General features: G+C 38.9%; 1 protein-coding gene across 1 annotated transcript; it reads left to right on the top strand.

Moving 5' to 3' along the window:
- Positions 1–356: 356 nt before the first annotated feature.
- On the top strand, positions 357–11,843 carry LOC137440361 (vesicle-trafficking protein SEC22a-like; the record flags this gene model as incomplete). Its single annotated transcript, XM_068136650.1, has 4 exons — positions 357–551; positions 5,243–5,361; positions 8,024–8,089; positions 11,493–11,843. Coding segments are annotated over 4 exons (581 nt in total), but the record flags the coding sequence as incomplete, so codon positions are not given.
- Between the last annotated feature and the right edge of the window lie 4,426 nt (positions 11,844–16,269).

The raw sequence follows: 16,269 nt of genomic DNA, 5'->3' as shown, positions 1-16,269 counted from the left end.
TCACAAGGAGTTAATTTTTCATAAGGATGTTTTACCAAATTAATGTAAAAGCTAGAATGAGTGTGGTAAATCCATTCTGTTAGTAACACATTCAGGCTCGTGCAGGGAAGAATCATTAGTTTATTCACAGTTATTAAGTAATTAGATTTCTAGAGCTTAATTTTTCTTCAGAATTAAGTAGCTCATGATATGTTAGTCACAAAACAGAAATAGCATGAAAAAAGTCCAAGAAAAATGCAATCTTTTCAAAGTATATATTTCAGTTTATGAATTATGTAGTATGTAAAGCTGCTGCATCTTGGATCATTTAATAAAAGTCCATGAGGTTATACCTTTGTATTTTAAATTTTACACAGATAATTTCATTCAGAGGACCAAGCAGAGATACAACAACACACGTTCTTTGTCAACAAAGATGAATCTTGTTGACATGCAGACAGAAATCAAGCTGAGACCACCTTATCAAGTTTCAGTGTCAGAACTTGGTTCAGCTAATGGCTTCACAGGTTTACCTGTGCCAGAATACAGGGGTACTGGTAAGATATCTGCAGGTAAGTTTCAGGGTTTTGGTTTCATATACTTAAATATGCAGGTAGTAGAACTAATCTTTGTTACTATTTCTTTAGAAAAGCTTTTTCACTATGATGTTCTTACAGCATAAATCTGCCATTATCTTCCATGTATTTGAGCTTAGATGTCTCTTTTTTCCTCTACTCAAAGTGGCTGTCCTCCCAAAGTAGTCTTGAGGGAGAAGTGGGTCTATTCAGTAGAGTAAGTCTGCATGAAAATAAGCAAATTAAGATGATTATTGAACAAGAGAATTCTTACCAAGATGATCTTTCTTTTTCTGACCTTTCAAGATTTATGAAGTTTTGTATTACCTCTGTCAAGTAATACCTAGTGATGACACAAGCTAAGAACATAGTCTCGGGAGTTAGAGCAGCTTGGAGGGAGAAGCATCTGTGACAGTGAAAATCCAAAGAGCTGTGCTGACTAAAAGATGTTCTAAAATAAGTGCCTCTTGTATGATGTTAATAATAGCAATACTTGCCACATTCATGTAAGTAGTCATTAATTTTTCAAAACTTCATCTATTCCAGGTAGGAGGTAAATATGGAATTGTGTGGTTGAACTGGATTAAAGATTTGTGTTTTTGAGTGAAAATTCCAGGTCAGTTTGAAGTGCATCTTTAGATATTTTCCAGCAGGACAGAAAACTTAAAACTCTCCAAGTCCTTGCACTAAGACATGGATTTCACATGTAAAACTAACATCATCTGATTCCAGTATTGCAAGTTTAGTGAAGCAAAATCATAACTAGAATAAAAGAAAGTGTTGCTTTTAAGTTGTTAAAATCTTCCCCCTTTTTCACAGAAGTACCTCTGTCTATAAAGCTAGTTATCCTGGGTAGACATACATCAGTACTGCTCATCTTACAGTGTCAGGGTGAAAATTCAATCATGAATTTTAACAGCTCTTCCTTTAGGTATCTAATATAAGAGATCAGCTTAATTTTGTGCAGTTTATATGTATTTTCCTGTCTCTCAATAGAATCTCTTTGCCATTTTTATCTTAATTGCTTTACTTGCTCTTAAGGATTCCTCTAGAAGGTTGAAAACTACTTTCTGCTAAAGATGTCTGATTTGTACTGGTGGGGCCCTGATCCTGAGAATTCTGGGTATTATGAGGCAGTGTAGAAATAGCTCACAATCTCTGTACTTGCAATTTAGAATAGAATAGAATAAACCAGGTTGGAAGACACCTTCAAGATCATTGCGTCCAACCTATCGTCCAACACCACCTAATCATTTTAACAGTGTTAGAGATTGATTCTGGAAAATTAATAAATAAAAAGTGTGAAGATATTTTAATTGTTTAGAAGAGTGGAATCTTCTATACATCCCTTTACAAACAACCCCCACATATACACAGTAGATGAGTAAAGGTATGTAGTGCTGGGATACCATTCCTTTGCTACTTTTGATGCTTACATTGTTGCTTTTTAAGTTCTAGTGTACTCCTGGCTTGTGGAAAGGTTACGGTGGCAAAGTGGCAATTGGTTAACTCTGAAAATTCTCTAGATTCAAACTTCCTGCAGCTGGAAAAAAAAAACAGAATCAATAAGCACAAGAGAATTTGGCCCATGTCTAAACTGGCTGTATTTTCAAAGTTGTCCATGTAGTAAGAGATGAGGTTTTTATCACTTCTCTGAATAAAAAGTGTTGGGAGATCATATGGGCCTAAACTAAAATGCATAAGGAGCATTTCCCTTTTTACTGAAATGAAAATTAAACAATAATTGGCAGATGATCTTCCAGTATATTTCACCTACCTTTCCACAAGTTGTCTTACAGAAGCAGTTCTGTTGTCCTCTTTCAACGTCTACTTTCTTCTGTTTCCCCTTTCAATTACTTTTAAGTTTCTTCTTCCTCTGAATTCCGTAGATCTCTCTGTTCAGTTATCCACTTCCTTCCTTGAATTGCTGTAGAATCTCACCAAGCAAATGGCTGTACATTATGAGAGGTTTGCACTTTGCTCCTTCTTCAGCTCAAGTTTTAGATGCTATTGAATACGTGTCTTTTTTAGCAAGTCTGATAATAGCTTTGTAATTCTTTGCATTCATCGCTTCTCTCCATCTTTAAAAAGAACTTTCTCTGGATATTTGCTACCCACTCAGTTGGCTGGACTTCAAAGTTTCTCCTTTGCTCCAAGTATAAATCTTCACAAGGAGAGATAATTTGCCTGGTGTACTTTCTTGAATAGGTTGTCCTGTTAAAAAATGTGACTTGCTCTAAGAGAATAAAGTGTGTTAAATCAAGTTGGATGGCATGCAGAGGGAGGAAGTTAGATAGATGCAAATCTTGTTTGGTTAAACAGTAACAGAATTTGATGTCTTAGTTTTGGCTGTGCTGATGAAACATTGTGCGTTGCTTGCATATACTTGTAACTGGGTAAATACCCAAGGTCTAGTGTTCAGGCCTCCTATGCTGTTCAAGTAACTGAACATAGCAGCCATTTTCCATTAGTGACAGTTGTGATTTTGTAGTGAGGAGTAGGAGTAATTACTGTGTGTGATGCATAAAGTACAGACTATGGATAGAATTTTGCTTCAGAGGTGAACGTCTGTGTTTGGCAGGCATTAGAACTATGGTGACAGAATGCTGATCTATGATGGTTTGGGTTAGGATAAATCTGCTGTTTTCTGAGAATTTTCCCAATGAAGGAGCAGTTGTCAAATCAGAGTTACTTTTGCCCAATGGTGTACTCAATGGTTTGTTTTGTTTTCATACATTTTATCTTTAAATGAACGTCCTTCCAAGTAGTACAGTTTCTCACATTGGGTAAATTTCCTAGATTTTAATTGAAATGTTAGCATTTTAATTAAGAATTTGTGCATTATTTGATCCTTTGTTTGCTTTAGAGACTTTTTGATATGGCAGTTACCATATCTCTTCAGATTTACAGATGTGCTGACTCAAGGTCAGCTGTCCTTTACCCTGCCTTCTCTGATGCTCCTCTTTCATTCTTCTGGTTTTGCCTTATTTATATATATTTTTTCTTTATTTAAATGAGTCTTGTTGCTTTGATTGTAAAGCTATAATGTATCAAGCCCTGGAGAGCTTAATTGACATCAGTTGTCGTTTGAAATGTCCTTTGAAGTTTTTGGATTTGTTTTTGTATTTTAATAAGAAAGAAAAGTTAGTATTTTAGGATCTTTCTTACACTGTCTTGATTTAGCTGACAAAGCTCTTTACTTTTCTCTCTGTGGTTCTCAAAGAAGTGTTTTAAATACCATTTTACCACCTGATGCTTTAAAGTTACCCCAATAAATTTGGAGGATGGGATTGTGTAGAGCACTGTGCGTGGAGAGCAGTGAACAAATGGTATCCACCAGTTAATGAAATACAATTACTTTTGGCTAAAACCAGTCACACACACCTGCAGCTTTTTGCCACTCTGTAGATAAAATGCTGTAAAAAACCCAAACCACCCAGTCACTGAAAAAGTATGGTATGGTATGCAAATAGTATATGTAACCTTAACTGAGTGGTTGCTGCTAGTATTCCTCTAACACGTACTACAGTTAGAGAAGCTCTGAAAGTTAGAAATGGGTTATGGTTTTGTTTAGAAAATGCAACTAATTGCACTATTAAATTTAGAACAAATGAGTTAACTAATTTTGTGGTTTATTTTTAAGTTACCCCACACTCATAATTAGACAGCCCTGTCTCCTTATCAGTGTGAAATAGCTTTTGTCATTATTTCTTTAGGTTCTGTAACTTCATAAACTGTTTGGAAAGCTTTTTTCCTGGATTTGTGCAATGCAAACAACTGGGATTGACACCCTTCTCTCTATTAATGTTACAGTTCATTAACCTCATTATTCACATCTTTACACTTCGTTGGTTTGAACAGAATGATTTAAGTATGGCTCAGCAGTCCCATTGTTTTCTCAGCCTTGCCTAGACTGTCAAGAGTTTTGCATTGTTTTTTTCATATTTGCTTTCTGTTATTAATTATGGAAAGGGACAGTAATGAGGAACATACACAACTGCTGTGTACTTGTGACCTTAGATAAGCCCAAAAGAGTTGGTGTGCGTGGAAAGAAAAGTGTGTTTTATTTTTCATGTGTTTTGTAAGAGACTTCTGTGCACTATCTGGAAGGTCTGCATAAGGTTGTGATAAAGATACTAGCGTGGTTTCAGAACTGTCTTCTTATTTGTGTCTTTGGTAGCACTCATGGGCTGTGTTTTTTAAGGTAGGGGACTGCAATAGCTTTGCCTCACAGTGTTCTGTTAAGTAAACAAGCTAAATCAGTCTCAATAGCTCTGCTAATGCATTAGTGTTAAATAAAAGTGGAGGTTGTGAGAGGAGCTTTAAGTATGTGGCTTATTAGCTGACTACTAATTGTGGACAAATTTCACTAGCAGGTGCATTCTTTGCCACTGATTTCTTGGCAAGTTTTAGGAGCCTTCAGTACCATACTGAATAAACTGAATGTATTGAGTTAAAGACTAAATATAAAAGACAGTTACATATGTGAATTGAAGGAGAGAATACTTAAATGTTATGTTGAAATATTTGAGATATCTCTTCTTCTTAGAAAATATGATTGACATTTTGCAGTTTGTTTCGGTGATCTCTTCTTGCACTGTATGCCACTGAAAAATGAGTTTGCTATTTTATTAAATTTCTAAGGACATTGCTTTGACCTTTGATACTTTTTTTTATCTACTTTGCAGCTCCTCATCAGCGTCTGGAACCTGTGACTCTGACAGGGATTGTCTCATTTGTGCTTAGTCTGCTATGTGGGGCTTTGAATTTGATTCGTGGCTTTCATGCCATAGAAAGTCTTCTGCAGGTATTGTACATGTTCACAAGTTATGCAGCATAGCAACATAATGTCACCCTGGAAGATGGGTATATGAGTTAAGTCTTAATAGTTTTATTTTCAGAAATACTATTTGTGAGGTCAGACTTCTGTTTATGAAACCTATATTGCTGGTGATCTGTGCATCCCTCTTGAGTGCGATGCATCACTCATTGAAGCTGTGAGTTTCAATTGCAGTAGAAGGTGGGTGGCTGATTCCTTCCCTAGGTAGCTTGGTAGCAGTGAGTATGTGAACATAATGTTCTGTTTTCTAAATCTATGCCAGGACATGGGGTGTTTAATTTTAATAGATGTTATTTAAAAACATTTGAGAGAGACAATGGACAGCTTTGAAAATCTGGTCTTTCCTTTTACTTGAAAGGTCCACAGAGCAGGGATCATGAAACAGGTTTTTTAAAACTGTTTTTTACATTTTTTTAAACCTTTTGATTGTTTTTTAATAAACCTTCTTTGGTAGGATGCTTACTTCTCTTTGTGTGCTGAAATGATCAATGTAAGAGAAACTGTCAAGTGATTTCTTCTACACCCCCTCCCCCAAAGCAACACCACGCCCTTCACTAAACAACCTCCCAACAAACATTTGTTTATGTGAACTGTCTGCTCTGACCCTTCCTGTACCCTTTCTTCTTGTTCTATTTCTTGTGCTACAATGAAAACAGGAACGCTTAATGATTTTAAGCCGTTCAGGTGAGCGTGCTAATAGCACTTGAAAGTATGCACAGACAGTTCATGTTTGTTAGTTACCAAAGGGGGAAAAAAAGTGAAATTAGCATTAAAGGCTCTACTGTTGTGGTGATGGAGGTAGAAACTAAAACATTATTGAAGTTTTCTGAAAGAAAGTGACAATCCTCCTTCTTGGCTAGTGAGATAATCTTTTTACTCAAACATACCTCTGGACTTCATCACTGCAATGCTTTTGATACCTGGGAAGTAAGGTAAAGCAGATGACCTGTACTCCAGTTGTCTTACATATGTAAAGCTTTAATAACACAGTAGTGTGTGAGGTGTCATAATTTCCTGAAGACTAATGAATAGATGAACAGGGTTGATCAAACCAAAAACAATTCAAAAGGAGGACCTTGCGTGGAACACTTTGTTCTTTTCAAGAACAAAAATTAGAGTGAAATAATGAACATGCATCTATTTCATCCCTAATCAGATTTTTCTGTTAAGCACAATTCTCTCTGTTTATAAATAGGAATGAATTTAAATACACTGGAGTACAAATAGAACTGAACAGATTTGTACCACACAGTTTCTAGAACTTTTCTGTAGCTGAAATTTTAAAAAAGGAATGCCAAAGTTAGCTTAACCTATTGAAGTGATGATAGGGCAGCCAGTTAATTTCATTCTGGATGTTACTGCATCTGGAGGTAATAGATGGCAGTATGGATGGAAGATGCTTTTTCATTTCTGGCAAATGAGGTGCATTCAAATCCATTAACATTTCTCTTAGTTTACTTTATTATGGAAAACCACACAATATGTAGGGAGAGGTAATCCAAAACACAATTAACTGAGCTTCTCCTGAGACATCATTCAAAAGCTTCTCTCTGAGTTAGTGTTACCTTTTATAATCAGTGTTTTTATTTAGGTATTAGCAAAATTCTGCTACAGTCTGTAACTATACTCCAGGAGATGGGCAGTTAGAGTCAGCTAGTTTTGTGAAAGCACTCAGAACAAAATCAAACTGCAGTGTGCTGAGGCAAAAGTTTTGGTGGAGGAGGGTACTGCATTGTGTAGGTAAGCTTTATATGCAGACATAGAAACTTTTTCCACGTCAGCACTGTAGATGGAAATAATGCACACTGAGCATACTCTGAGGAGAAACAAATAATAGTTCCAAATGGGCCACCTTTTCAAAATTATATTCATTATCAAGGAAGACAATTTGCATGAGTACCCAGTGTTTTCCTGGGAAAGTTTTTGATTGTTGCAGATGTTTGTTTGAATTGCAGTTAGAATAATCATTGAGCATGTAAATTTATTCTGCTCCACTCTATAGAAACCCATTTGAATAACTTGGAAGAAGTTTTGGTTTATTTTGTTTTTAAACACTTACTAGAAAGATCTATCACTTAAAATCATTTTTTTCTATCTCTTCCATCAAGAAAACTTATTTTTCCAATAACCTCTCTTTGACAAATGGATGTGCTTCCGTTTGCTCTCACGGCTGTGAAAGCAGTTGCCTGCTTTACAGTCTGTGGAATTTTACCGCACCCTAGCGGCCAGTTGCTGTCTTTCCCTGCTACCTTGTTTCCTGGAGGAGGGCACAAAGTGTCTACAAAGTTGATACTGAAGGTAGTTACCAGTGTTAAGACTTGAATTTGTAAAGCTGTCTGGAGAAGGTAAGCATCCAGTGTTAGACCTTTAAGCTTTTGAAAGTCTCTGCGTGAGTTGTCCATTGTGAATAAACATTTGGGTCATATTCTAGATCATGGCAGTTTCTTTCCAGACATACAAGTAAGCAAAGATTAGTGCTAATTCTTTTGATTTAGCATAGTATGGGGATTACTACAAATTGTGGTGTGAGATTATTTAAGCATACAATAATGAACAGCTTTCCTGCTGGAAATATCTGGTACTTCGCTGCAGCATTGAAAAGCAGGGCTTTTTTGTTTTCTTTTCACAGAATGAAGGTGAAGATTTCAGCTATGTCATTGCGTTTTTCCTTGGAACAGCAGCCTGTTTGTACCAGGTGTGTTCTGCTTGCGCGATTCACTAGAGTTTAGAAACGTTACCCAGTCATGTATAAATGTCATCATGTTTTCTTAAATGCCACAGACACTTTAATAGGTTAATTATAAAAAATAATTTCTTCTCTGTTTTATTTAGTTAATCATAATCATACACTAGATTGATACAAAGGGCTTCTGTTTGCTGGCATTTTTCCCCAGTTAATTGATTAAGAGATTAGATGTACTTTTCTGTCTGGAGCTTACAATTTATCTCTAAAGTCACAAGCAGTGGAGGTTATTTAATTTCCTTAAAGTAGTAGATTCATAGTTGGAAGTAAGCTTAGCTATGTGAACAAATGTCTTGCTGTTTCCCTCCTTTGTGAAGATTAGAAGCAAATGCAGGAATACCTAGGCATTGCACCCCAGAATTTTCCTCACTTCCTACATTATTGTGCTTCTCCTCCCTTGTCAAAGCTTTCAGCCACTTTCCACTGTTTTCCTTTTGCTGTCTGATGTTTCATGTTGCATTTCATGTCTGTAGGTTTTCCATTTCCCCATCTGAATTTTACTTTCCTATATAGTTCGTAGCAAGGTATTTTGGTGCCTACTGGCATTTGTCATTTAGTGACACTACTATTAAGTGTTGCTATGACTGTAATCACTGTCATGCTCAATTGCTGTTACTGTAATTCTTCTGACTTTTAACCTCTTGCACTTGTGGAGCATGCAGACTCCACATGTTTCTTTCTGATAATGTTTAGTACTGTGTCAAACCATAAAAAGAAATTATGTCTCAGGATATTTCTTTTATTTCAGCCTTTTCCTCAGTCAGCCTTTTGTCCAGGTTACCTGTAATCTCCATTCTCTGTAACTTACATCCAGCAAAGTGTCACAGTACAACTTCTGTTCTTCACCACTTGCTGACTTTTCATCAGCTTCTCTCTTTAATTCTTCAGATCGGTGTTAATTCTCCATGCCAGCAATTTGTGACATATCAGATAAGGCAGAGCTCCTCCATTCTTCTTTTTGTGTAGAGAAAAAAAGAGGCATGTTCTTCCCTCCTCTTCCAAGTCAGAAGCCTTATTCTTTATGAAGTGTTCACAGAATCACCAAGATTGGAAGAGACCTCAAAGATCATCAAGTCCAACCTGTCACCGCAGACCTCATGACTAAACCATGGCACCAAGTGCCACGTCCAGTCCCCTCTTGAACACCTCCAGGGATGGTGACTCCACCACCTCCCTGGGCTGCCCATTCCAATGGTGAACAACTCTCTCAGTCAAGAATTTTCTCCTCACCTTGAGCCTAAATTTCCCCTGGCACAGCTTGAGACTGTGTCCTCTCGTTCATGCCTGTGCATTGAGCTGTCAGGACATACATGTTTCCCTCACTGTCTGACTGGAATAGAGCTGCATTAAAGAAAGAACCCATGCAGCTTGGAATGTTGGCTTTTTCTTAATATTCAAAATACATCTGATGAGACTCTTGTTTCACACCCTCTGCTGTCAGTCCTACAATATGTAACTGGTCAGTTTTCAGAACTAAGGAGGCTGTCAGTTCTCTGTCACATTCTGATGTTCATTTGTCACACTTAGGAGTTTGTGAGATTAATTCCATGTGTTGCATGACACCACATTTCACTGTCAATTCACCTACAAGATGTCCATAATGCTGTATTGCCTTGTGCAGTTACTAGCCTAGCAGTGTGTTTCTAGTTTCCAAGAAAATGTTTGCAACCTAGGTGCACAGGCTGACTGAAAAAAGTAGCACAGAGGAGCCTTCTACAGAAAAGCATCATTGGTAATTGCCATCCTTAGACTTTTCCTTAACAGAAGGGAAAAAAGCCCTCAGGGATTTTCTTATAGTAAGGTGTTAAAACTGCAGTGTTTTGGCCTTTTGACTGGAGCTCTGTTCTGTAAGTGGCAAATCTCTAAATTCTCAAACCTAGACTGCTGAAAAGATCAAACAGTTTTTTGGTAAAATTGGGTTGTTCAACATCATGTTGCATTGAGACATTTTCAAACTTACAATATTTTTGGTTTTGCTTTTAACCCTTTATTAATCATTTCAATGAAGCATATCCTGACTCTTCCTTTAATCTTGGATGCAGTTATTCATGTGTTGTCAGTGAGGGTGACAGTGCTGGGAAATGATCTGCATTTATATTGCTGAGATCCTAGTACCAACTAATTGCTCTTTCAGATATGATTTATAAAACTGTCAGCAGAAGTAGGTTGCATTTGCTTTGCTCAAAAGGGCCAAGTGGGTTCAGAGGACTTCCATCTAGTTCTGAAACACACAGATTACTTATCTTTAGATTTACTTTGCTTTGGAGGAAGGACATAGGAATCTTACTGATCCTGTCAGTACTCACATCTCTTGAAGATATTTAGATATCGAGAAATCCCAAGTAGTTCTGTTAATCTCAGCCACGCTCAGAGTGGAACTGCGTGATTTATAGGAAAGAGGTTGAATTTCAAACAGAATATAAAGTAACCTCAATAAATTGCATTGTTCAGTTGCAATTGTGCAATGCTTTGGCTCTTCTTTGAGGAATGTGAAGAAATGAAAAGAAATTTAAGTAGAGTTTCTCTGACTGATAAAACGTGTCAAATGCCCAAGGAGAACAGAAATGACACTTAGATAATCCAGTGATGGATGCTGTTAAGAATTTGTGTGAGCATGGTTATATATCCACTGGAAACAGATTTGGAATACAAAGTAGGCCCAAGTGATGCTGTTATCTAGCTTACAACACAACAAAAACTTTCTTCAGCAGACAGAAATGATTAGGATCCAGAAAGGGGCAAACAACTTTTTGGTAGAAATCAAGGAAGAGTTAAAATGATATCTGTATAAAAGTTGTGTCCTTTCAGAGATGGAAACGGAGGCGAGGGACTTGAACAGAGTTCTAGTTGCAGTAGGAAGAAGGCAGCGTAGGGAACTCTGGGCAGTCATGACCTTCTGCTTAACACCAGAGCATGCAGAAGCCGACCCTTAACAAATAGTAGCATTACAGCATTGTGGTGTATTAGCTCTACAAATGTGATGATCCACCTTGCATGTCTGTCCCATTGCTTTGCCTGAAGGAGGCTTAGCATTGCCTCTTGTTCCTTCTCCATTGCTTGAGTGGAACAGAGGGTGTTTTGTCCAGAGATTACCAAGAACACTTGGTATTAGGCCACTCATCATTGCAGACTGTAATCAATTATTATGAGATAATGTGTTCTCAAAGAGGGTTTAATGGAAGCCAAGTGTAGCCTTGTATTGATGCACTTTTCACCCTTCCAGGACTGCTAAATTGATGATGTTCTTAACATGTGTTTGATTTAGACTTTCACTTGTGAGTTTGACCAGGTAATGTTTCTTCAGTGAATGTTATTTTCCAGGTAGCAATCTGTTTTCTGTTTTATTTCCTGACAGTGTTACCTGTTTGTGTACTACACGGGCTGGAGGAATGCCAAATCCTTCCTGACCTTTGGCTTAATATGCCTGTGTAACATGTACCTGTATGAACTGCGCAACCTGTGGCAGCTCTTCTTTCATGTGACTGTGGGAGCATTTGCTACCTTACAAATCCGGCTGCGACAACCACAAGGAAAGTCCCCTGATTACAATGTCTGACAAGTCCTGGAACACTTAGAGGCAGTCTTGTCCCAACAGTTATTTACTCTCAGGAATGTAAATCTGTTCTCCAGAAGAAGAAGCTGTCTCAATGGGGCTTTTTTTTTCTCTTTTTTTCTTTTTTAAATAAAGCAATGTGAGATGCCTCTGGATGTTTTTCACTTGGTTAAACTTACTCCCTGTCTTTCCCTCTTTCCTTCCCTCTTTCTTTCCTTCCCTCTTTCTTTCCTTCCCTCTTTCTTTCCTTCCCTCTTTCTTTCCTTCCCTCTTTCTTTCCTTCCCTCTTTCTTTCCTTCCCTCTTTCTTTCCTTCCCTCTTTCTTTCCTTCCCTCTTTCTTTCCTTCCCTCTTTCTTTCCTTCCCTCTTTCTTTCCTTCCCTCTTTCTTTCCTTCCCTCTTTCTTTCCTTCCCTCTTTCTTTCCTTCCCTCTTTCTTTCCTTCCCTCTTTCTTTCCTTCCCTCTTTCTTTCCTTCCCTCTTTCTTTCCTTCCCTCTTTCTTTCCTTCCCTCTTTCTTTCCTTCCCTCTTTCTTTCCTTCCCTCTTTCTTTCCTTCCCTCTTTCTTTCCTTCCCTCTTTCTTTCCTTCCCTCTTTCTTTCCTTCCCTCTTTCTTTCCTTCCCTCTTTCTTTCCTTCCCTCTTTCTTTCCTTCCCTCTTTCTTTCCTTCCCTCTTTCTTTCCTTCCCTCTTTCTTTCCTTCCCTCTTTCTTTCCTTCCCTCTTTCTTTCCTTCCCTCTTTCTTTCCTTCCCTCTTTCTTTCCTTCCCTCTTTCTTTCCTTCCCTCTTTCTTTCCTTCCCTCTTTCTTTCCTTCCCTCTTTCTTTCCTTCCCTCTTTCTTTCCTTCCCTCTTTCTTTCCTTCCCTCTTTCTTTCCTTCCCTCTTCCTTTCCTTCCCTCTTCCTTTCCTTCCCTCTTCCTTTCCTTCCCTCTTCCTTTCCTTCCCTCTTCCTTTCCTTCCCTCTTCCTTTCCTTCCCTCTTCCTTTCCTTCCCTCTTCCTTTCCTTCCCTCTTCCTTTCCTTCCCTCTTCCTTTCCTTCCCTCTTCCTTTCCTTCCCTCTTCCTTTCCTTCCCTCTTCCTTTCCTTCCCTCTTCCTTTCCTTCCCTCTTCCTTTCCTTCCCTCTTCCTTTCCTTCCCTCTTCCTTTCCTTCCCTCTTCCTTTCCTTCCCTCTTCCTTTCCTTCCCTCTTCCTTTCCTTCCCTCTTCCTTTCCTTCCCTCTTCCTTTCCTTCCCTCTTCCTTTCCTTCCCTCTTCCTTTCCTTCCCTCTTCCTTTCCTTCCCTCTTCCTTTCCTTCCCTCTTCCTTTCCTTCCCTCTTCCTTTCCTTCCCTCTTCCTTTCCTTCCCTCTTCCTTTCCTTCCCTCTTCCTTTCCTTCCCTCTTCCTTTCCTTCCCTCTTCCTTTCCTTCCCTCTTCCTTTCCTTCCCTCTTCCTTTCCTTCCCTCTTCCTTTCCTTCCCTCTTCCTTTCCTTCCCTCTTCCTTTCCTTCCCTCTTCCTTTCCTTCCCTCTTCCTTTCCTTCCCTCTTCCTTTCCTTCCCTCTTCCTTTCCTTCCCTCTTCCTTTCCTTCCCTCTTCCTTTCCTTCCCTCTTCCTTTCCTTCCCTCTTCCTTTCCTTCCCTCTTCCTTTCCTTCCCTCTTCCTTTCCTTCCCTCTTCCTTTCCTTCCCTCTTCCTTTCCTTCCCTCTTCCTTTCCTTCCCTCTTCCTTTCCTTCCCTCTTCCTTTCCTTCCCTCTTCCTTTCCTTCCCTCTTCCTTTCCTTCCCTCTTCCTTTCCTTCCCTCTTCCTTTCCTTCCCTCTTCCTTTCCTTCCCTCTTCCTTTCCTTCCCTCTTCCTTTCCTTCCCTCTTCCTTTCCTTCCCTCTTCCTTTCTTTTCTTTTTTTTTTAAAGGAAGGAGCCAAATCCAGGACTAGAAGAGAAAAATGGGTCCTATCTATGCAGTCAAATGTGTGTAGGGACACCAAGTTTGGGAAATTTGACTGGTGGCATAGAAAAGCCTCATGGTGTGGTTTATTAATGGGAGAAGTGTATAGGGTATGTGTTCTGCGTATCATGCAAGCTCTTCACTTCCAAACTCAGTTTTGCCTTTGTGAGGCAGTAGGGGTAGGCTAAATAATAATAACAATGCTATTGCATATTAGCAAGGTAGATTTGGAATGTGTAAGCTACTAAATTTGGGAATGTTTTGTTTCACATTGACATGTATATGAATGTTTTCTTAATTTAAATGTAACCTGGAAACTCTTTCTGGGCATCAGCTCTATGGCATCAGTGGCCTGACCTGTCTAATGCTATTTTTTTTCCATTTATGATTTCCCTTTAATTATGCTTTGAAAGTGATGTACGTGGACAGCATTTCTTTCAGTAGTTCATTGTTCAAAATCCTGCCACTTAACCCAGGAGTTTTGCACGCTTCCTCTGTTTGAAGTCTGGAAAGGTTGGAAGGAAATGGATTGGTGAGTAAATGGAGTGACTTGTACTTGTTGGGCTGTTGCTGTTCTTTTTATATACTTTTAGAAATGGCTGAATGATTAGCTCAAACCTGAGATAAACAACTGGTGACAGGAGAAAAAAAATAAAAGTCAATCTGATTAGCTTAAAGAAGAAAAGCCCAGGGATTTCATTTATCTTTGTGGCTTTATGTGCTGGGTATTCTTGTGCTGGGATAGAACCCCTGGGATCTAGATTTGCATTTGAGATTTGTGTGCTTCTGAAGTTGTTAAATCAACTAGCAAACCTCAAACACTTGGAAAATGGCATTGCAAAGATACAGTAGCACCATCAGTTACACTGTTCGTTTGGGGTTCTGTTACAATTATATGTCAGTTGTTTGTGATGTCATAGTACAGATAGCTAGTGTCCTGGGTTAACACAGCCCACTCTCACAAGCCTGTCTCCCTCCACACAGACAGGAGGGAAAGTAACACAAAAACCGTCTTGAGATAAAGTTTGCTTATTTTAGCATTCAGCACCAGCAAAGGTGAAAAGCAGTCCTTTGCCATTGTAAGCCAATGATTGAAAAGTATAGCTGTTCGTCTGTTGAGGCTGGAAGCAGCTTTTATCTTGCTTACAAAGTGTAACAGAATCTTTACGCCTATCTTTTCAGTTTGTCTCCACTGATAGGCAGGGAAGCTGTTAGGAGTGCCTGAAGTACTGCTTAGTTTTTAACTCAAGCTGTTATGCACGTAAGAACTCTTGCATCATTTCTTCAGTTTGTGTATTGGCAGAGAATCTTGTTTTCTCTGAGACACCTTCCTGCTACGCCTAAAGATGAATGAGAACCTCCTTTGTCGTAGAATCTGGAGCCCTTATTCCATCCCAGTTCTGCTGGTGTTAAACTAACTGCTGATTAGCAAGTATAAGGAACAAATGTGACTGTCAGTGTTATAGATGTCAGGGCTTTGTTTGCCTTTGTTTTTTTTGCAGCACTGATAAAATTCCCATTTCAGAAGGAACAGTTAATGAGCATGACTGTGCTTCATTAACTGATATTACTAGGTGCTAAAAACATGGCTTTTGAACATAATACTTTAATTTTACTTTAATATTAGAACTTGATGAAATTTTGTGAGAGATAATAAAACAAAAATGCACCAGGTGAAAATGTAGTGCTAATTCCCAAGATTTGCAGTTTCTTTATACAAACACAGCCTTCAGACAGAGCTAAGTGCTTCCCTGCTGCTGTTACCATGTTCCTGAGCTAGGAGACAGGAAGATGAACTTATCAAAGATGGCTGCTGCCTTGAACAACAGGTCTTACCTTAGTTTGAACGGGAAAAGGCTGTTCATAGTTGCTTGGGTTTTTTGTGGGATGTAGTAGAAGCCAGGCCCACTTCATGCTGTGTTTATAAAGTAAGCTCTCTTTCAAATTGGAAGGAGTCCAGTCGACACCCACGATGCCATGTTTTCCTTTGAGTAAGATCTCACTGTTTACATCCACTTGTAGGAAGGGAGGGCCAGAAGTTTGACAAACTTCCACGATCATAGGATCAATAAGGTTGGAAAAGACCTCAAGGGTCGTCAAGTCCAATCTGTCACCCAAGGCCTCGTGACTACTAAACCATGGCACCAAGTGCCACATCCAATCCCCTCTTGAACACCTCCAGGGACAATGACTCCACCACCTCCCTGGGCAGCCCATTCCAACAGCTAACAACTCTCTCTGTGAAGAACTTTCTCCTTACCTCCAGCCTAAACTTCCCCTGGTGCAGTTTGAGACTGTGTCCATATATGTAATGTGGTTTGAGATTTCATTACCTCAGAGGACCCTATCTGGGCTTCTAGAAATTTAATTACATTCTTCTTTGCATATATTTCTTGAATAGGTGAGGTTTTCCGTAGTGGTCTGCTCTCTTGTGTTCAGTGCCTTGGCCAATAGCTGGGGATAAGAATTTGTGTCATTTGCAGGTTGCCAGGTTTTGCAAGGAAAAACTTTCCTCCTTGCATAGAATGTCATGGAAGACTCACACACACACCTTATATATATATATATTGAGAGAGAGGGGTGTATAAAAGGATGGAGTCATGTGTGTGCTACTTGGAGTGAGCTTTAGCTGCATCAAAGCTAGTGGAGAACTAGAGGTGGAA

Source organism: Melanerpes formicivorus, unplaced genomic scaffold (assembly GCF_026170545.1).
Source record: "Melanerpes formicivorus ecotype bairdi unplaced genomic scaffold, bMelFor1.0.p_v2 SCAF_2845, whole genome shotgun sequence".
Classification (NCBI taxonomy): domain Eukaryota; kingdom Metazoa; phylum Chordata; class Aves; order Piciformes; family Picidae; genus Melanerpes; species Melanerpes formicivorus.
The sequence above is the reverse complement of the archived record's forward strand: the minus strand, read 5'-3'. Positions and strand labels throughout refer to the sequence as shown.